Source organism: Sminthopsis crassicaudata, chromosome X, assembly GCF_048593235.1.
Source record: "Sminthopsis crassicaudata isolate SCR6 chromosome X, ASM4859323v1, whole genome shotgun sequence".
In the NCBI taxonomy this organism is placed as follows: domain Eukaryota; kingdom Metazoa; phylum Chordata; class Mammalia; order Dasyuromorphia; family Dasyuridae; genus Sminthopsis; species Sminthopsis crassicaudata.
In genome coordinates, this window is record NC_133623.1 from 39,802,762 (window position 1) to 39,825,095 (window position 22,334).

Here is a 22,334-nt window from a genome sequence, read left to right on the forward strand (position 1 = left end):
TTAAGAATGGGGGAAGAAGGACACACAAGTTTATAGGTATCAAGGAAGTGGCCCCATGGTGGTCAAAGGCAACCTTCTGAATCTCAGGCTCTGGCATTCCCATTGGCAAAGCCTGAAGAAGCACAAATGAAAGGGTAGGTAGAAAGAAGAATGAAGAGCCTAATGATGGGAGCCATCTGCTTAGGGGTCTCATATGGGCGTGGCCTTGGCAAAGAGAAGAGTCAGTCCATCAGAGCTTGAATAAAGGGGGAGTTGGAGCAACTGAGGCAGATAGACATCATGTGACTTATTTGTAAGTTTCTTGAGAAAAGAGACTTCACGCTTCCATATTGTCATTTTCTTTTCCCTTCCTGCTCCTGGTAACTGCTATAAGTCTTGGTTGATTGGATTGATTTGTATTTTTTAAAAAGTACCTTCTGGACTTGAGAAATAGTCCTTCACTGCTGGGGTTTGTTGTTTCTGGGTTCTGTTGCCATAGCTTTGATGATTTTCCCAATGTACCACAGACTTTATCCTAGATTGCTCCAGACAGAAGCACCCTAATCTTCTTAAGCCATACTCTGTCATGGAAGCGGGACTACTTGATCTTCCCCATGCGTGTCTTTCATCTCGATTTCTGGCTCCAATTTGTCTTGCTTTGGGCTCTCACCATAACTGGGCAAAGTATAGCCGGAGCTCTTAAGGAGGATTGTAACCTGTCAAAGTCCCATTTTGTTTGAGCTGTTGAATTTTTTTGTCTGCTTCCCTCTTTGCCATGCTTCTGTCATTCTGACCAGTTTAAAGGCCATTCTCCCAGACAGAGAAGACAAACAGAAAGCTAAATAGGCCTGTTTTCTCTGCCTCAATAATAACAGTAAAAACAATCACAATAAGGACAAGGATTAGCATTTCTGTAACACCTGCTATGTACCAGGCATTGTACTAGTTGCTTAACAAATATTCTATCATTTGCTTCTCACCACAACCCCCGGAGGATGGGGCTTTTATGATCTCCATTTTATAAATGAGGAAACTGAGGCAGGAACAGGTTAAGTGACTTGCTAAAGGTCAACCAACTAGTGAACATCTGAGTCCAGATTTGACCTTAGAACTTCCTAACTACAACCTCAGCAGTGTCCTGACTGTCATCAGCTCCTTCTAACTAGCTGCCATCAGGTTATGTTACACGATCTCCCTGTGAATAGGATGAACCTCCATTTCAACTGCTATCAGAATTTCTTTTAATATTTGAATCCTGTCCCCCTCATCCCTGGCCCTATCCTTAGTGACTTTAGTATTCTAGCTAAGGACCTTCATAAAATCATCCTTTGCTGGTTTGCCCTCTTCCACGACCTCCTTCTCTGATCACCCCCCATCCCACTCTGGATGGCTGTTTCCCTCATCTGAGTAATATAGGCTGATCATTCTTCCCAAATGTGTTCATTGCCCTCATTGTGAACTTCATACCCTCCATTTCTTTCCTATTCTCTAGAGTCCATCACTGCTGTTTAGGTCTGTTGAGACAGCTGCTGGGGCAGTGTGGGTATAACTCCTACTTCAAAGAGTTGTAGTCAGGATCAAATTGAGTGATATTTGTGAAGCAAACTAAACAACATAAAATAGATGCCATAGAAATGCTTATTATCCCTCTCGTGCCCACTCCTTTCCCTTACTTAGCCAACATAAGAAGATCCTGTCTTCTGCTTTTGAATCCCTTGTCCCCTTCTTCTTCCAGTAATCACACCTAACTAATCTATGATTCTTTATCATCCTTACCTCCTCCAAAGCCCTAGCATATTACTGTAGCCAAATACAAAGCCATGCTTCCTGATGTGGTACACACTGTATAATATCACTTGGGTTCTCGGCACTGCATAGCAACCCTTCTGTTCATTTCTTACCAACTGCAGCTGGTTATTACTCTGGTCACTAATGAACTTTTCGTTGCTAAGCCTGGCAGTCTTCTTCTTCCTTTTAAAAAAATTGGACCGATAATTTCCCTTTACCAGTTCTGCTTGCCTAGATCTTTAAAAGATGATGACTGACAGTGGCTCAACAAATCACTTAGGCCAGTCTGTTCTGTGTAGGCTTGTATGGTTTTTGTACTTGAAGCCAAAACTCTTCACTTAACCTCCAAAGATCATAGATCCCAAGTTAGCAGGAAAAGACTTTAGAATGTGCTGAATTCAACCCCCTCATCTTGCAGAGGAAGAGACGGAAGTGCAGAGAGTTTAAAGAACTTGTCTAGTGGCATAGCTTAAAAGTCATTCAGGCAGCATTTGAACCCAAATCTTCCCCACTCAAGGCCCAATCAGTTAACAAGTGTTTATAATTTGACAGTTAAATCCAGTATCCTATGCTCTGCAAAGTCCTATGCTCTGCAAACTTGATCTCTGTCAAACTCAAATAGAAATGGATGCCTGTGGGCACATATTGACTTAGAAAACCACAAATTAGCATTATCTATTGTGTTATATATTTATTTTGTTAAACATTTCCCCATACATTATAGTTTGGTTTTGGCCAGTGGCCCCAGCCATATCTTTCCTCGAGAGCACACTGCCTATTAACTATTTTTTTCTACTTTTTCCAGTTCAGTGATCATTTTTCTTGGAAAATGTAAGCTTTCTTCCCCTTTTTTGTCTCAAATTTACCTTAAAAGTCCATTTCAGAAAGCTTTGATTAACATTTTTTTGTGTCAGCTTGCTCTGATTTATTTATTTATTTTTAATAATAGTTTTTTATTTTCAAAATATATTCAAAGCTAGTTTTTAGTATTCACCCTTGCAAAACCTTGTGTTCCAAAATTTTCTCCCTCCCTTCTTCTCTACCCTCCTCTTTACAGCAAGTAATCCAATATAGGTTAAACATGTGTAATTCTTCTAAACATATTTTGACATTTATCATGCTGTACAAGAAAAATCAGATGAAAAAAGAAAAAAATGAGAAAAAAAAGCAAGCTAATAATAACAAAAAAGGTGAAAATGCTATGTTGTGATCCACATTCAGTCCCTATAGTCCTGTTTCTGGATGTGGAAGGCTTTTTCCATCAAAAATATATTGATTGGAATTGCCCTGAACCACCTCATTGTTGAAAAGAGCCAAGTCCACATCAGAATTGATCATTGTAGAATCCTGTGGTTGGTTTGTCTAATGATCTCCTGGTTTTGTTCATTTCACTCAGCATCAGTTCATGTAAGCCTCTCTGTATTCCTCCTGCTGGTCATTTCTTACAGAACAATAATATTCCATAGCATTCATATACCACAATTTACCCAGCCATTCCCCAACTGATGGGCATCCACTCAGTTTCCAGTTTCTTGCCACTACAAAAAGGGCCCCCACAAACAATTTTGTATGTGGGTTCTTTTGGGATGTTATTTTTGCAAGGGAATGTTGCTCCTTTGGTGACTCATCTTTGGTGACGTTGCCTTTCTTTCATTGCACAGTCCCCTGTATGGCCGCATGAGTTTCCTTAGGTGCTTTTCCCTTATATTCCTCATTGGGATCATTTAAAATTATATTTACTAACATCTACTTTCCTCAAATCCTTCGTACTCATCTGGTTAGATCCTATTTTTTGCTTTTATGATTGGGAGTAGGAGCTCTAAACTGGTCTCACTACTTTCCCACTTGTTTTTTAGGAGTAAATCCAGGAGAGCAAATGACTACATTGCTTCTTCTGCATTCTAAGAGATGAAACAAATGGCCTGGCAAAGCCAGAATAAATGTGTAGCTTCTAGCCACATGAGATTTTGAGATGTTAGGATAATTGAAATCCTCCAAAACTTCTGTGTCTTGCCTTTTTTTTCTGGGTCTTGTGATCTTTATTAGGAAATCATCATTTGTGTTTTCCATCTGGCTATTTGGTCTGTAGAATGGTCTCATGGCGCCATTCATTGCCTCTGCTTTTCTCTCCCTTTGTCCTCCCTCCAGAGCTCTCTATACTTGCTCGAGCATCCTGGCTTGAAAATTTACATTTAGAAATTTGCCTTATTGGTAGACTTTGCTTTTCTGGTATTCCATCTCTCATAATTGTTTGTTTTCAAAAAGGCATGGCCTTTCACTGTCATTTCAATTGAAATTTCTGTTCTATCAAGTTTCAGTGTAACCTCTGAAATTGTATTTACTTTTTTGTTTTTGACTCATGCTCTTGGCTGGACTCTACAGATATACCCCATATAATGTTGTAGTATAATCAATTTTCACCATACTTTTATAAAATCCCTCTGTAGTATCCTTTGACCGAAACACAGATGAGTTTGTAAGTGATGATTCATACTAGCGGCCACGTAATGTTATTTTGCTTCTGTTTATATTTTGATAGATCTAATCAAATAAGTGGCATCCATCTATCGATATCTCAGGCTACAAGGCTTGTTCCTAACCTTCTTCCCAGTTATCTTCCTCTGTGAATTATTTGCTACCTCTTTCGGTGTTATTTTTCTTTTTTCCTATATACTTGGCCCTTTATGCTGTCTGGTTTTACAGTTTTATCTGAGCACTTTTCTCTCTCTTCTATTTCATTTTCAAACTGTCTTGATCAGATTAGTAAACATATTCTGCATTCTCCTGAGATATGCAGTAGGAGCCTACCCTACCTTATCCCGTGGTCTAGAAAACCAGATTCTGTTCTATCGTGTTATTTATGTAGTCAGCTGTTCACTTCTCATATCCTCTTTTCTCCTCCAAAGTCTGAACTTTCAATTAATAGAAGTGATGAAATCACTGGCTGTCTGAAGCCCAGAGCCATTTAAAAACCAGTGAGTGTCAGGGAGTGGAGAGGTAGGGGGGCTGGATGGGAAGCACACTTGTCAGGTTTTGTTCACAGAGTTCATGTCTTAATTGTGATTGAATGGGGTTGAGTGTGCCACTTAGTATCAGTGAAGCCACTAAATTTGGGTCAAAATTAAGGTTGCAACCAGTCTCAGCCCTGTACAAATGATTCCTCATCCCTCTAGATCTGGGGAGAACTGATTTCATTTCTATTAATCAGACAGAGAAATCACACCAACTTTTAAAATGCCCTTTACCTGATGACTTATATCAACCCATCAGAAATAATCAGATTTGGGAGTTTTGAGCAGGGAATCCAGAATTCATACCTTTATTATCAAAATTAGCATTTGCCATCTTCTTAGGGGTGCCCTGACATGTCATGCTTTGGCTCTGACAAGCAATGGAAGAGGGGTCTGGGGAACTGGGACGTGGTCTTTGCTTGCATAGAATGCCACGGTTATTGCCCAAGGTAGACTCAAAAACCCAGTGCAGATTTGCTGAGCACTTTCTCAGTATAAGGTATTGTGCTAGGCCCCATCAAAAACATCCTGCAAACCATTTCCTAAAACTGATGGGGAGCATGGGGAAGAATCCATGGGAGGGGCTGTTCTCCTCAGTCCTTTCCCCATCAAACCGACCTTCATGTTTCCTACTATAGCCTTGAAGAATTCGTTTTCTAAAGGGAAATTATCTTTGCCAGGGTGATATCTATAAGATGTATCAAGTAGCACCTTCATGTCTGTTAACTTAACAAAAAATTGATTTACAAGCCAAGTGGGAGGAAGAAACAGAGAATGTGTTCCTGACCCAGTCAGTCGATAAAACATTTATTAAGTATCCACTAAGTGCTAGCCACTGGGCTAGCCACTTGGGATACAAAGAAAAAGATATGGAGTCCCTACTTCTAAGGAGCTCACACTCTATTGAGGGAGATGACTAATCAAATAACTACCCATAGGTAGTTGAGAGAGAGCGAGAGAGAGAACTGGAGACAATCCTAGAGGGAAGATAATAGAATGAAGGGAATTGAGAAAGTGTTTCTGTTGAAGGTGGGATTTTTGCTGGGACTTGAAGGAAAGAGGAAGCTGAGATGTGGGGAGAAAGCATTCTAGGGATGGGGAACAGCCTGTGAAAAGGCCCCAAATTGGAGTGTCTCTTTGAGGAATGGCAAGGAGACCAGTGTTAATAGATTACATCATACTTGGGGGATTTGAAGATGTAATGGAAAGGTAGAGGGAGGACCGAGAACACCAAACAAAGGATTTTCTCTTTGATCCTGTATAGGGATCTGGTCAGTAGGAATTGATGCGGTAAGCATTGCCCCTGAGGGAGATGAGAGTACCCACAGGTGGGGGGTGTGGGAAGAGCTTCCTTATTTCAGTTTTGACTATGATTAGCTCTCAGTTGAACTGTTCCAAATGATCTTGGATACAGCCTCAGCCAGAGGTTGCCTCTTATTAATCCCAAGTCACACTTTCATATTTGGATTCTTCAGTATGTTCTCTCCTTCTCTCTCTCTCCCTTCTCTGGTGTAGGTCATGGCCCATCCTTGCCTTCTTATCCTGGGCACTGTTTTTCTTTCTTTCTTTCTTTCTTTCTTTTTTTTTTTTTTTTTTGCTGAGGCAGTTGGGGTTAAGTGACTTGCCCAGGGTCACACAGCTAGGAAATGTTAAGCGTCTGAGGCCAGATTTGAACTCAGGTCCTCCTGACTTCAGGGCTGGTGCTCTATCCACTGCACCAAGTAGCTGCCCCAGGGGCACTTCTTTTCTATATCCTCCCAAAGAGGAACCACCCTGTGACTTTTGTCTTTGTAACCCATGAACTTAGTGGCTTCTTCCATGGAGTTCCAGTCTAATGGAAATTAATATTCTTCCGGTGATACAGTTCACAGACCATCCAGGAAACCAAGAAAAGAACCATATGTACAACAAGAAAAAGTGTTGATATGTATGTCACATATAGGATTTGGGAATCTGGATAATTGTTACATAAAAAGAGTCAAGGATGGATTTTAGAGGGTCCCTTCTAGCCAACTTGAAAATCTGCACCTGAAAATTAGAAATGGCCAGGTGCGGACACAAACTACCCCTTTGTGAGGAGGCTCTTAAAAAGCAGGTCTGAGTCTCCACTTGTAGTTCTTACTCACATCAACTTTGACCTTTTTCTCTCTCTTATATGTAATACTTTAGATTGTCAAAATGGTGAAGAACATCAAAGGAAGCCCCATCACTCTCTCCATTGGCGACGGTGCTAATGATGTTAGCATGATCTTAGAATCCCATGTGGGAATAGGTAAGCTATACTCTATGTTCTCTCTGGTAAGCGTGCTCACAATTACTTTTAATATCACCCACTCAGTGGAATTTCCGGGGTAGAGGTCTTAAGTCATCACTAATTGAATTGGTGGTCTGCAACCTTGAAGGGGTGTTCGAACAAGTCTTAATTGATTTTTCTCCAGGAGATTGCATGTGGGGTGGGGTGGGGTGATGGTGTATAGGAAGGGCCTGGTCTAACTGCCTGCAGGCTGTCTGCCCAGAAGCTGTCAGTAGAAGAGATGAAGAAAAACTGCCCCCATTTCCCAGCTTGGCCTGGAGTTGACGCTGACTGGGGCCCTTAAAATCAACTGAAATATTTCAGTGTAAGAGATATTCCTTCTGTCTTTGTTGGCTTTCATACTAGGAAGAAATGACATTAACCCAGTTGCCCCCTCCCACTTTGTTGTCATATTTAGTGGGGATTCCTCAGATTTTTTTTGGGGGGGTATAATTTTCCCTATCCAAAAACAGACCAAAAATTAGTGGTTATTACATATAAGTCCTTTGTTATTCTTTTCCTTGTGGTTCATATAATAAAAATGACATTATATATAATAATAAATATGTTTGTATTACTAGCAATAACAATAATCATGATATAACAATATAAAAGAGATTATATAATGCTTTACCAAATATTTTCCAAATGGTTCTTCAGTTGATCCTTCCACTCCTGTGAGATGGGTAATATGAGCATTGTTGTTCCCATTTAGAGAAAAGGAAACTGAGTCTCTTGGTTGGAACTTGCCCAAATAGTAAAGCAAGGATTCTATTCTAGGCCTTCTCATGCCAAGATTGGTTTACTTTCTTTGAAATGCATTTTATTGATGCCTTTTTTTATAGCACCCTTCCTAAAAACTTCCCCTCCTTACCCAAAACAAAATTTCCCCTAATACCAAAAATTTAAGCAAATCAAAGCAACTCATTGGCCATACCAGCCAATCTATATATCATTGCTCACCTATCACCTCTTTGCCCTGGAGGACAGAGGATGTGTTTTGCCTAGCACTCTTTCTCCTACCTCATAATCACCACATCCTGTGATGAATGAGTAAAGTCATTGTATATCCTTGCATTTGCCCTTACACTGAAGACTCCCTAGAGCTCGAAGCTCTAGATAGCTCATTCTGACAAGGTCTAATAGAGTAATTGAGACAAGAAGAATTTAATTAATAATGGTTTTGTTTTGATAATGAGGTTTTAATTTTTCTTTCCATAACTAGTCAATTTCTGGTTTAACTCTTCTCTTCTTTTGGCCCTCCCTCCGTTCAGAAGCATTTATCAACACTTTAGACTGTGGTAGAGATAGAAAGACAAAAATGGAAACCATTGCCTGCCCTTAAAGAGCTTACATTCTAGGGAGCGATAAAGTATGTGCACAGCTAAATCAAGGCAAAATTTTTTGAGGAGATTGGCAGCAATGTAAACTAAAGGATTTTGGGTTAGCTTCCTACAGGAAGTGGCACCTTATAAGGAAAGTAAGGATTCTAAAAGACAAATGAAGAATTGTACATCTTATATTAGTTGCTTCTCAAACTTTACAATCCTAAAAGTTCTTGAAGACTCCTCTGCCCCTTCTTTCTGCAAAGTGCTTTTTTATGTAGGTTATATCTATTGATATTTGCCATTAATAGAAATAAAAACTGATAGATGGATGGGACATTGGACCTGGAGTCTGGAAAACTTCAGTTCAGATCTGATTTCAGACATTTACTAGCTCAGTGACCCTGAACAAGTCACTTAACATATTTGTCTCAGCTTCCTGATCTGTAAAATGGCCATAATAACAACACCCACCTCTCGAGGCTCAAATGAGATTAGCACAGTGTCTTACCACCTAGTAGGTGCTTATTAACTATTGCTTAAAATCAAATTTAAAAGTATTTATTAATTCATTTAAAAGAACAATAATAAATCCATTACATGTTAACATAAATAACATTTTGATGAAAAAAATTGTTTTTTAAAGAATTATGTGAAGTGTGGCATTGTTTTAATATTTCAGAAAATCTCTAACATCTGGCTTAATAGAACACACCTGGATTCTCATATCTGCTTTTGCAATCAATCTGTTACCATATGCTTTGGTTGAAGTATCTGAAGAGAATTTGAAGGATGTGATGAAGGGAATTAGTTTTAAAAAAAGAGGAATATTTTAATAGTCAAAGTCTTGGTATCATGAAAATCTGGACTGAAATGGCAAATCACTCTAGTGTCTTTGCCAAGAAAATGCCATGGACAGTATGGTCCACAGAGTTATTCGGGCATGACTGAATGAAGAGCAATCATGAAAGTAGTTTTTCCTTTCTGGATCTCCTGAAAGTGTCACAGGGATCCTCAGGGGTTCTTGGACCACACTTTGTGGACTGTTGATCTCGTTGCAAGTGTCCTGGATCATGATAGGGTTTAAGTCCTGGGTGCCACAGTTGGCAAATCCGTAATTCCAAGAGCTCACAGGTATATTCCCTCCCAACTCCTTAGGTGAGTTTGGGTTTCTTCTCCCTTCTAGCCTAGATTATCACCTTCTTCCAGCCTCTGTTTTCTAATCTGAGAAATGGAGCTAATAACCTTTGAACCAACAGGACCTCAACAGGATGTGGAATAGAAACTGGAACATATGCCATCAGCATGAGCTGTGATAGTTAGAATTTATTCTTTCTCAGGTGACTTGACTTGTCAAATAAATTATTTTCCTTGGTTTTACATCATGCTGGACACATGTAGTTAAAAACAAATAACCTAAGCTTGAGGCTTTCCTGGTTAGTTTCCACTGCCGCTATTCAATTGTGAGATCAGACAAAGAAAGGATGCGAAGAAGCTAAACTCGGAAACAAGAGCATAAAATGTAGCCATTGATTTTGAAATAATAAATGCCCAAATCAATATCTTGATGTTCTGCAGAATATTTATTGCATGGCGATAACCTGTTGTGGTTTTGGGTTTTTTTTTTTTTTTAAAGGCATCAAAGGCAAAGAAGGTCGCCAAGCTGCGAGAAACAGTGATTATGCGGTTCCCAAGTTTAAGCACTTAAGAAAACTGCTACTGGCCCATGGGCATTTATACTACGTGAGAATTGCCCACTTGGTACAGTATTTCTTCTATAAGGTATGTGGGCAAGTATTTGTCATTTATCTAGACATGTTTAGAGCACTTTTATCTTTCGGGCTGGGCAGAGGTTTGACTTAAAATATATTTTCTGCCACCTACATCTGTTAAGTATAGGCTGTTTGTACTTTTTACTGGACTCATTACTCAGCTTTGCAATAACAAATAATGTTTAGTGGGCTTCACTAACAGAGCAGAAGCCAGAGATTGGACATTTGGTTTGTTTATAATGTTACTAGCAAGCGATCCGAGCTATTCTCTTTTATCCTGTTTAGACTTTATCTCCATCACAGCTGATATTAGGGAGTGGGAAAGAATTCAGCAAATTCATATACTTGAGTAGCTCAAGAAGAGACTTAATAAATGTTTGCCGAGTGATTGATCGATCTATCTGCTCATTTAAATAAGACCTTCGTGTGTTAATCACAGATATCAGTGCCCCCAAATTTTAACTGATCTCATTGCTCTGCTGCAAAATTCAAGGTGTACCGTTCTGACACTCTGATGGCTTTAATCATAACAGACAAATGATTAACCTTGAGAATATCAGTGTAAACAGGGCCCTAATTCATGAATGTGGTCATTTTTCTTCCCTGGATAGACAGGAGCTGGTGCTCTGGCCAACATAAATCCTGCTGCCTGGTCTTTTGTCTTCCTCTAGCAGCAAACAAAACAAGAGAATTGATAGCATTAGTAGAGGACTGAAAAAGGATTGTGTCCCTCGAGAAAGAGTTTGAGGGGAAAACATTGTTGCATTGTATATCTCGGTTTTTCTTTTCTTTTTCTTCCCTTTTTTTAAAAAAAAATTTGATTATTCCTAATAACACAAAAACGGCTGTATTGGACCATATTAAAGGGCCCTTTTTTCTGACTCTGACCATGGTCCTGAAGGCCATATTTAGCACATGGTACCTGAGTGACCTCTCTGCTGAACAAGGAGATGGGTCAGAGGAGTATGCTTGTTATATTTTTGTCCTTCAAAACAGGATTGAATTGAGTAGTTGGAACTTTGGCTTGCGATTCAAGCAGTTGTATGGTCGTACTCTGTGGTAGAGGCAGAATTAAGAGCTAAAGTTCTTTCTCTTCAGGAAGAGTTGAAAGAGAATAAAATATCTCTGTTCAGAACAAATTTATTATTTTAATTTATTATTCTGAATTTCACTGATTCAGGGCAGTAGTCAAAATGGAAGGGCCCATATTGACTTAGAAAACCACAAATTAACATTATCTACTGCCCACCTACCTAATTCCTCTAATCTATCAATCATCTTCCTACTGATCTCAGTCCCACTCAATTTCAATATCTATTCTATCTCACCTTATTTACATATATCTCATGTATATCTATAATTGTTCTACCTGTTTCAGACTCTCTCTCTCTTTTGCCTGTCTGTGTGTCACTCTCTTTTTTTCTGTATGTTTCTCTGTCTTTGTCTTTTTTTGTCTGTCTGTCTGTCTCTTTTCCCCCTCACTATCAAAATATAGAGACTGAACTTGTGAGGGAGATTCATAAAGTTATGACTTGCATATCATGACTTTCCCCATCATGGTTTTGCTATAGCATGGGTTGGCAAAAGAAATTAAATTGGAATTTTGGGGGGTTTTGTGACAGCCACAGACAATATGCAAAGTCTAGCAGATGACACAGAAAAAGTTTAGAAACTTCAAAATTCATCATATCTATCTATATCTATATATATAAAATTGTACAATATCAATATATTTCATCTTTTAATACCATAATAATTCTGTCTTCTTCTCTGATATGAAGGGAAGGCCAAACAAAAGTAAATGGATTTTCCAGATTTGGTGATGAGGATCTGCCATGTTGGGAAAGGGATAAGTGTATTTGAAATCTGCCTCTTGATGCTCTGTAGCTGTGTTACCATGGACAAGTCACTTAACCCCTGAGCCATAGGCATTGCTTCAAAATAAATAGCGGGATATATATTACTGTCATACATTTGTGTCAACCTGACTCCTTGAAAAGAAGGCCTTGACCTCTGGCCTTTTGAGAAGCTCCACTGAGATCCAGAAGCTGGTTTGATTGTGGATTTGTCTCTTGCTATCAAGTTGTTTCAGTGTGATACTGCTAAAATATTGAATACTCAGACTAGAGATGCCTCACGGGCCCAGAGATCAAACAGAAAAGGGGCAAATGCTTCTCTCCTCACTCAATTTTTCATTTTGTTTTTCAGAACCTTTGCTTCATCCTACCACAATTTTTGTACCAGTTCTTCTGTGGCTTCTCCCAACAGGTATATTTCAGTATTATCTTGTGTGGCTTGGTCTTGCCAGATTTTCCATTAGTTGATCATATGTTACTTGTAGGGAAAATGTCAAGAGAGGCTTGCTCTCTCCACACACTCGTGAGCTGAACTCTTATCAATGTCATTGTTTATTAGCCGTAAAGTTTTAAAAGTTGTCATTTTCTGCATGATTTCTGGTATCAGCAAATGTTGCTATCTTTGCTCTAGTAACTTCCTTTACCGTCAAGCCTCATTTTTGACAGTTGTTTGATATACCCGGTAGGAGGTAAGACAGTATTTTGATTGCTTTCCTTCTCATTCTTCCATAATTTGCAATATTGAAAACCCAAATTAAAAACATGCTCTGATAATCCTAATACTTTACAATTTAATGCTGCATTAAATCCAGTCCCGCCTAGCCACTGCCTCTTGTTTGGACTGCCTTGGGAAATTTGTCACTGGGGATAAATTTCCACTGAACAGATTTGAACTACGTTCATCCTCAGTCTTGTTTACCATTCAGTCCAATTCAATTCAGCAAGCATCTGTTATAAACCCATAATGTGGCTGGCACTGTTCTGGGGATACAAAGAGCAGGAAAAAAAGCTCTGCCCTCAAAGAGCTTCCATTTTAACTGTGGTTCCCAGATAAATACTTGTCTGAAGGTAATTTGAATTTTCCACCCCCCAATTATTATTTTTTTGTTCTTTTTATGATAACTCAAAATAACACGCCCCTATGGTAGCTATATTTTGGCTATAGCTGCAGCAGGGAAAGGAGAGGCAAATTTGCATGTTGATTAAGCCATGGAAAAGTGTTGGTGGTTGTCTTGGGTAGTCCTACTAAGGCAAGGCTTCTGTGCCTTCTTTACTGATTTTGGCAAGATACCCTGCATTGCTGCCATAAACATCTGAAAAAGCTTCTACTTTTCCAAGGTGAATGTTATTTGTTTTTGCTTCCTTAAGGTAGGAACTTAGGTTTTTCTAGTTCCTTGGCAGGTTGTTTTTGTTATTGTTTAGGGACATTTACAGGTTCATAGGATTGGGAGCTAGGCCTCAGGATCAGCTCCACCCTCTCCTTTGTACAGATGAGGAAGGCAAGACCAATGCAAAAGATTTCCTTGCAAATTTGCCTCCTTACCATTGCAGCTGGTGCTTTTCCAGTTGCCATATCATCAGCCCTGTGGTGTCAGCTGAGTCACACACCTAAATAGCTGTTGGCAGTGTCATGACTTATGGTATATGGTGCCCCTGCCATCCCCCACCAGCTAGCTGCAGAGAGCAGTGTCTGTTCTGGTGGCCACGAACCAAGACCTTGAGCGTTTTAGCTTTCCTCCTTTTAGGATATCTTGACAAATAGGGAAGAGGCTCTGGATGAAAACCTTAGGGATCATTTCAGGTAACCCAGTTTAGCTATGATGCAGCAAAAGGCCACAGGGAAGTGGGTTGATTTGGAACTGGGGGAAAAATTGGTTTTGTTTCTCCACCTCCCCCTTCCTTCCCCATCTGCATACCCAGAGCAAAGATAGGAGATCTCATCTTAGGTCTTGAAATGAGTTGAAGTAGGTCTCCAGTTGTTAAAAGAGTTCCCTCCTCCCCCAAACTACTTTATATTTACTTTGCATGTCCTTCACATTGACTTTTCTCTGGTTTCCCTTGAATAAATGGAAGCTCCCCGAGGTCAGATGTTCTGTGCTTTACTTTTGTCCGTAGCCCATTGTCCAGCCTAAGAGTTCTTAGGTTATGTACAGAGCATAGGAAAAATTGTGCAGGAAGAAAATATCCTTTTGAAGAGCACTGATTTCTGATTTCTGCCAAATTGGAAGCTTTTACAGGGCTTTTTTTTTTCTTATCTAGATTCAGTTCAGTTTCATAAGCATTTATTAAGCTTCCACTGTATGCTGTGTGAGAGGCATAGAAGGTGGCAAAGTCTGTGTTGGGTATCAGGAAGATCTGGATTCCCACTACTAGCTGTGTCATCCTGAGGGATGGCAGGGAACTTAATCTCTCAGTATCTAGGCAACTCTCAAAGACTAGACCTGCATGGGTAGAGAGTTTTCTCTTTCAGATATTTCCTCATTTATGTATCAGTGTAATCACCCATCTAATCTATATCAATGAAGGTACAGGGCCATCTCTATCCTAATGTGTCAGGTGCTTTACAAAGCCCCAAATGGGACAGTTCCTGCCCTCAAGGAATTACCACTTTAATGGCTAACAAATTTTAAATTCTAAAAATCTTTCTTTTAATTTCTGCCTTTAATACCCAGTACTTCTGATCAATCTAATTTGCTATCTTCTCAGAGGGTCTGGTTTGCCTAATTCATGTTCAGTTCTTAGAATGCTCTCTTCTATTAGTGGGGAAAACATAATTATTGCTTCTTGTAGTTGAGGGAGATTCGGGGCTAACTTCCCCCACTAAACAGTCAATTAGAGCCCTAGTTTTCAATTTAGTGTTTAGGGAAAATTAACAGTTTCCATAGAAACCATCTCCTTCCATGTCTCAGAATGATCCCCCCTGGAGAATTCCTAGGTGTGCAACATCCCCTCAGAGCCCAACACTCCGACATGCTTTGGCGTATTTACCACATTAAAAACGATTGCCCAGAAGGCTGCATAGGATGAAGGGCCTCGATTTTCTCCTTAGGCTTAGATTCTTAATTCCCATTGAGAATATTATAGGCCTGCATATCATCATGTGTGCTGCCTGGCAGTTCTCCCTGATATTGCCACTTGAGTATCTTGTCACCTCTTCAAGCAAAACACAGGAGAAGAAAAAAAAAAACAAAAAACCTAATACTCCTTGCCTCCTTCCCCCCTCCTCCAGATGCTGGCTACTTTCCCATGGTTTCTGACACTGTGAGCAACACTGCCATCTGCCTGGGAGCTGAGGCTTGGGATCCTGCAGTGAGCCTGGCCCTCCTCCCTTTCTGTCTTCCAGTTTAGACTGGTCCCAAAAGTCTGTTCTTTACCTTAGCCCTTTAGTTTTGCCAAAAGTCACTATTTAGGGTGGGAACCAGTAAAAGCTGTTTCTTGTCTTGGTGATAGTTAACTGTTGCCCTTCTCTCCTGTATCCTCAGAATCTCTGCCTCCTGATGCTTTCCCATTTAGACTTCCAGTCTGTGTCCTCACTGGGAATCCCTAGTTCCTTTCAAAGCTTGGTTCAGGAGCGATGGCTCCTCATATCCTTGGCCTATGAGCATCTCCATCCCTTATCAAAGATTCTCCGTCTACCACCACCGTACCCCTTTTGTGTATATTTGGTATTTACTGATCAGTATTTAATAGTATATATATATAGTTCCCCTAGTAGAATGCAAACACCTTGAGGGTAGGAGCTGTTCTGTTTTATCTTTCCCTTGTGTCCCCGGCACGCTAGGCCCTTAATAAACATTTGTAGAATGAAAAGGTCGATGTTGAATTGAATTGAGTTGAATGGTTAATCCAAAACAGTCCTATGACTGGCTTCTTTGGCTTTATCATTCTGTCTCATCCCTTCCGTGGACATCTTGTGCTTGATTGTGATGTGAGGTTTTAGCCTCCATTAGAGGTCACTTCATTCATCCACCATGGTCAGAAGCTCCCTTTGTATATGTGTTTCTATCCCTCTACAGCCTACGCTCATTTTTTGCCACCTGTGCCTTTTTTGTATGGACCTCCCTTCCACATTTGTCTCCCAGCTGATGACCTACCTTACTTGGGCTCATCGTAGGACCTAGTAGTCCAGAAAGACCTCCAAGATTAAGAAATATGGCTATGGGACATACAGAAAAACCACATAAACATAACAACCTCCATCTCTCCTCTCCTTTGCCCTACCTAGGGTTATAGATTATATAGTTAGGAAGTTCCATTTTTAGACAATTTTTATAGCTGGGTGGGGTCTCAGCAACTGTCTAGTCCAACTGATGTCTCCAAAAGAATATTCTCTACAACTACCTGCTGGGTAGTGTTCCAGCTTCTGCTTGAAGCCTTTCAATGAGTTATTCTTACTCAGTTCCCCCTTTTTACAGATGAGGGAAACTCATCACAGAACTGTGTGATTTGGCCAAAGTCACAGAGATTTATAGCGAAACAGGGCTGAGGTTTGATTCCAAGTCCTCTCTGATGGCAAAGCCAGAACCTATTACAACAGATCAGCATTGAGGGGGAGGAAGAAGGAGAGCCAGAGAGAGGCATGGAAGGGAGAGTGGAGACAGGGAAAGAAAGAGGTGGGGGAGAGGAAGGAGAAGGAGAGAGAGAGAGAGAAAGAAAGAGCTAGGGAAGGAGAAGGGGAGAAAGATGGAAGGGGACAGGGAGAGAAAGGGCAGAAGGGAGAAGAGGGGGCATGGAAGGGAGAATGGAAATGGAGAAAGGGGGGGGGAGGAAGAGAGCACAGAGAAGAATAAGAGAGAAGAGGTAGGGAAGGCAAGGGGGAGATAGATAGGGAAAGGGAGAGGGAAAGAGAGGTGGGGGGGAAGAAAGAGAAGTGACCCATCCATCCTTTTTTGTTAAAATTCAGAGGTCAGAGTCCCTTTTTTTTTTTTTTTTTTTTTTTTTTTTTTACCTGAAGTACCCTGTAGCATTAAACAAAGATGCAATTTCTTTTGAAAGTCAAGTTTCTCAAGGTCCCAACCTCAAAAGCACTGAGAGTTTCCTGTATGAGGATAAAATTGACTTCCTGACACCAGGAGCTTTGCCTTCTGATTTTTTTTTAATCCCTGATCCTTTTGGGTCTGTTTATTTCTTTGTTAAAAGTTTCCTCTAAGGGCGTTCCACATTCCAATGAACCAAGAATGGCAATTTCTCACTTTGTGTAGCACCTAGCAGAGCGCAGAGAGGCCTTTCCTTCCGGCTAAAGCTTTCACTATGAGAAGGTGGCTAATAAATTGCTCAGAAAATTTTCGTAATTCTGCACAAATCCTTCAGTTGGTTTTTGTGATTACAGAGGCAGTCACTGGTTGACTAAACCATTGAGTCAGTTCTCAATGGTAGAAGACTATGTTAACAATCAAAAATGTCAATGGGAAGTTTTTTCCATCCTGGCGAAAACCACCATTTCTGCTTGTGATGGACCAAAAAAACAAAACAAAACCAAAAAACCACCAAACAAACCAAAAAACAAATCCAAAACAAAACCATACCAGACATACAACATTCTGAGTCAGTCTGGCTGCTGCCCATGTTTCGCTTCAGGGAAAGATGGCAGCCTTATCCTAAAATGACTTATTTTTTCACAGTTATAACACTTTCCAAATTGTAGCTATTGCATCTTTAATAGAAATATGAAGGATTGTATTTTACAATTCCAAGCGAGGCAGCAGTCTGAAACTGAGCATAGCTTGGGAGACAACATATGGTAGAGTAAACACACACACACACACACACACACACACACACACACACACACACACACACACATACACACACACACTAGATTTGGAGCCACTTAAAACCCATGACCTTAAACAAACCATTTAGCTTCTCTGGACCTCATTTCCCTTGTGTGTAACTTGCGGGGGGGTGGCATATATGCTGAGCTTCCTTCCAGTGACAAATCTAAGAGCCTGGGATGCCCGTCACTCACCTTTCTGGATCTGTTTCCTTGTCTCCAAAATGAGGGGCCTGGACTAGATGAGAATTGCTGAGGGTCCATTGAGCCCTAGCTGTCTGAGCCCAATACCTTTAGTTGCTGAATTTCTTTGCACCTCTATCTTTCAGGGTAGGGGGTTAAACTAAATGACCATTAGATACTTTTCACCTCGAAATCCATTTTTTCCCATTCATGAGTCAGTCAGTTGAGAGGGGGACAACCCAAAGAGACACAAAATTATTTGGATTTCTCTTCCGTAACTAGCAAGAAATGAGAAGAAAGAAAACAATCTAACCCTGGGAAGAAAGGGACATATTTTAGTCATGATCTGCAATATATAGGACTCTTGCCTATACCTGTGTGTTACTAAAAATCCTTTTCCGCATTGTTATCTCGCTTCCTCCACTACCAACGAAGCCGCTGTATGATGCTGCTTACCTTACGATGTACAATATCTGCTTCACTTCGTTACCGATCCTGGCTTACAGTTTGCTGGAACAGCACATCAGCATTGATGTTCTCACCGCTGATCCCAGATTGTATATGTAAGTTGAAAATCAGTGGCATTGGCGGGGAGGAGAGAGGAAGGAAGGGGGAGAGGAGGAGCTGTCCAGTGCTCTAGGTGACCCAAATTCCCCATGTGTTTTTGGGAGTGTCAGATCCCATTCTAGAGCCCTGATTTCCAAAGCACTGACATCAGTTTGTTGTCTGTGGAAGTAAGGCAGTGGGGACAGAGTGGCTCTAGTGCCAGCCTGAGGTTGAAATCTTGCTCTTGTTCTTACTAGCTGGGTTACTAAGTTGCTTTGGCAATATGTATTATCAGACAGCTTCCTAGGACTTGGCTAAGAAGTCCGAGTCTAAGAGGCAAGGTGACCTCATGGCTAGACTTGGATTCAGCAACATCTGAGTTCAGATCCTGCCTCAGAGACCTGTTAGCCTTGTGATATAGGGCAACCTTTCAGTGCCTCAGTTCCTTCATCTGTAAACTCAGGGTAATAGAAGCACTTGCCTTACACATGACTTGTGATATTCAAATGAGATAATGTATGAAGGAGTTTTGTTATATAAAGATAAGCATTGATGATGGTGAAAGCGATGATGGCAATGGCCAGGATGGTTGCTGGGCACTGAGTGGAGCACATGCAACATCTCCGGTTGTTTATGGATTGCAAAGTGAGATAATTAGGGGAAAAATGACTACTTGGACCACTTAAACACATAAGAATTCCTGGTTCCCATCAAACTTGCAAAGTTTGGAGGTTTACAATTACTTAGATGGCCCAGTCTAATTTTAGGGCCCACAGTTCCAGTAGGTCAAAAGGAGTGCCATTGGTGTGTCCCCTGAAGGGGGACCCTCCCAAAGACCTTATGCATATGAACAAAAGATTTTTAGTCATTTTGATGACTGAACTTTACCTGGGCAGAATAAAGATGGTGAGAATCATTAGCCTCTAACTCACGTAATGTTCCAGAGACATTTTCCCCCTCTTAATCAGGCTCTAACTCTACAGTTTCATTGAAGAGCATAATTAATTCAGAGAGTCAAAGAAAAAAAATGGATTTGTCTTGAAATAGCTGTTTCTCCTTATGGATGGGTAACTTGGAACTGTCCCCAGCAACTGGCCTATTATTAAATTGGATTTTTTTTATGTCAGTATTATAATGAAGGATGAAGATGTTAATCTAGAGGATTGCTGAGTAGTGGGTGCCAGTTACCTCCTTTATAAAATGAGAAGGTTGGACCAGATGACCTCCAAGTCTCCCTTGGAGACTGAAATCTAGGATCCCATGATCCCCATGTAGGGCAAGAAAGAGGAAAAATTCGCGCCCCAGGGCTTCTGGTATTCTTGCCACTCACTATCTGTGGCTTTTTCAAATGCTGATAACTGCTGAAAGATGAGGGCAGAGTGGTGGTCAGTGGGTGGTGTGGTGCTGGGAAGGAGCAAGCTTATGATGAGGAGGAACAAGTTTATGGCTGGGGTGGGAGGAGGGCAAGCTTATGTAGCATTTATGATGGACTGCACTGCAGATCAAGTTCATGAATTTTTGAATGGTCTTGCTCCAGAGTTTGCACTGTGCCAGAGATGATGCTAGAATCGGTGCGGTGTCCCAATGACTCCCCCTGCCCAGCCTGAGCTCGCCTTCTTACTGTTTCTTTGCCATCCTCGTCAGGCCCTCCTCTCCCCACATTGCTATATCTCCTCGCATGCCTCTTGGCATTCCAGCGGGCCTGGGCTCCCTCTGCTTGCCTTTAGGTTCGTTTTCAGTGATTTAGCCGCTTTGAATAGCTCCCATCTCAAACAGGAGATGTACTTTCTTTCTTTCTTTCTTTCTTTTTTTTTTTCTATAAAAGCAGAATGAAACTGGTGTATGGTGTTTCTTCCAAAGAACAAACAGGGTTCTTCCTCCCTACTCTTTTCCCCTGAAAATTGAGCAATGAAAGGTAGCCACAGAACTAGGATCCCACTTCTCCTATATAGTGTGTGTGATCCTGGCCCAGTCACCTAATTTAATTTCTTGGTGCTCCAAGCCTCTCTCCAAACTTAAATGTCAAGATCTGCATTGGTGGAGGGAGATTGACAGGTCTGGACTAGGGAAAATTTTGATTTAGCAAGGGGAAGAAATTCATCCCCCTGCTTACCGTGCCCCTTTATTATGTGGCATATAAATTGGCCCCTTTCTGTAAACAGATACACTTCCTTCCTCTTCCCACTTTTTCATCCATCGTTGTCCTTAGAATCTTAAATAACTCAGATTTCTAGAGCATCCTAAGGCTTATAAAGCCTTTCCTTCACAGCAGTCCTTTGATGTAGGTAATAGGACTGTAATCATTCCATTTTACAGAGGAGAGAATTGAGGCTTAAGAATTGAGGTTAATTGGGGCAGCTAGGTGGCACAGTGGATAGAGGACCAGCCTTGAATTCAGGAGGACCCGAGTTTAAATGTGATCTCAGACACTTAACAAGTCCTAGCTGTGTGACCCTGGGCAAGTCACTTAACCCCAGCCTCAGGAAAATAAATAAATAAACAAACAAACACATAAACAAACAAATAAATAAATATTTAGAAAAAAAAAAGAATTGAGGTTAATTAAGACAGGAGGGTTTAGGTTGTATTCCCACCTAAGGTGTTTTCTCTAATGAGGGTGGTAATGTTTGGAACCCCTGCTTCCTATAACCCTTGTGAGACTTGATAAGAGAATGCGCATGAAGGGTACTTGACTTGGCAACCAGTCTTGTTGATGGAGCTGCTAAGAATTTTAAAGGTTGTCTATATCTCATATCACTCTTCTGGTTTTATTTTGGTGGGAGGAAGACAGTCCAGGTTAAGTGACTTGTCCAGTGTCACCCAGTAAGTGTCTGAAGTCACACGTGAACTCGGGTCGTCCCAATTCCAGAGCTGCTTTCTCCACTGCAGATGATGACACTTGCCCACAGGTACATAGCTAGCAAGGAGCAGATTGTACCCTGATCTTCCTAAGCCTAGGGTAGCCATGTCATACCTCCTCATCAGACTGAGAGGGACCTTAGAAAGTGGTCTTCTACACCACGGGTGTCAAACTCAAATAGAAATACATCTCTGCAGGCCGGCATCTATTGAATTAGAAAATCACAAATTGACATTATCTGGGTTTACTTTATTTCTTGTTAAACATCTCCCACGTACATTTTATTCTAGTTCAGGCCAAACCATACTCCTTTTACAGAGGAAGAAAATGAAGGTCAGAGATGCAAGGACACAGACCCAGCCAAATACTCTTTCCCTTACACTGCATCACACCTTCCTTTTCCTGGTTTTGCTCTTCATGTATATAAATTACACAGTGGAAAGAGTACTAGACTTGGGGTTGGGAAGACTTGAATTCTAATCTCCCCTCTGACAATTACTGAGTCTGTGTGGGCAAACCTCGCTATGCCTCAGTTTCCTCTTCTGTCAGATGATAGGATTAGGCTGGACCATTTCTAATGTCCCCTCTAGTTCTCTATCATCTCAATATGATTACAAAGCTCTATCTGTGACCACCTCCCTCCCTCTCCTTGAAACATTACTCTTCTTTTATCCGCTGCTCCAGTCCATGACATTAAAGTGATTGTTGGAAGCCAATGAGTAAGCCAATCAAGAAATCATTTATTAAATGCTCCCTTTGTGCCAGGCCCCGTTCTAAAGTAAAAGAAAAATAAAAGAAATGTCTGGTCGCCTCTGGAGTAGGGCTTTGGATAGCATGCAGATCACCTGAGGAAATGAAAGGTACCTTTCAATTTTGGGGCAGGGACTTAACGATGTGACTACTCGGATGTAAGGGCAGGTGACCTTGTTCTGGCCTTGTTCCCACCCT

General features: G+C 40.8%; 1 protein-coding gene across 1 annotated transcript in view; it reads left to right on the forward strand.

The window, feature by feature from the left end:
- Window positions 1-22,334, forward strand: part of ATP11C (ATPase phospholipid transporting 11C (ATP11C blood group)) — a 157,427-nt gene that overhangs the window by 117,163 nt on the left and 17,930 nt on the right. Inside the window, 4 exon segments of the mRNA XM_074278585.1 lie at window positions 6,948-7,050; window positions 10,033-10,178; window positions 12,377-12,436; window positions 18,416-18,543. Of these exon segments, the coding sequence (XP_074134686.1) occupies window positions 6,948-7,050; window positions 10,033-10,178; window positions 12,377-12,436; window positions 18,416-18,543 (437 nt within the window).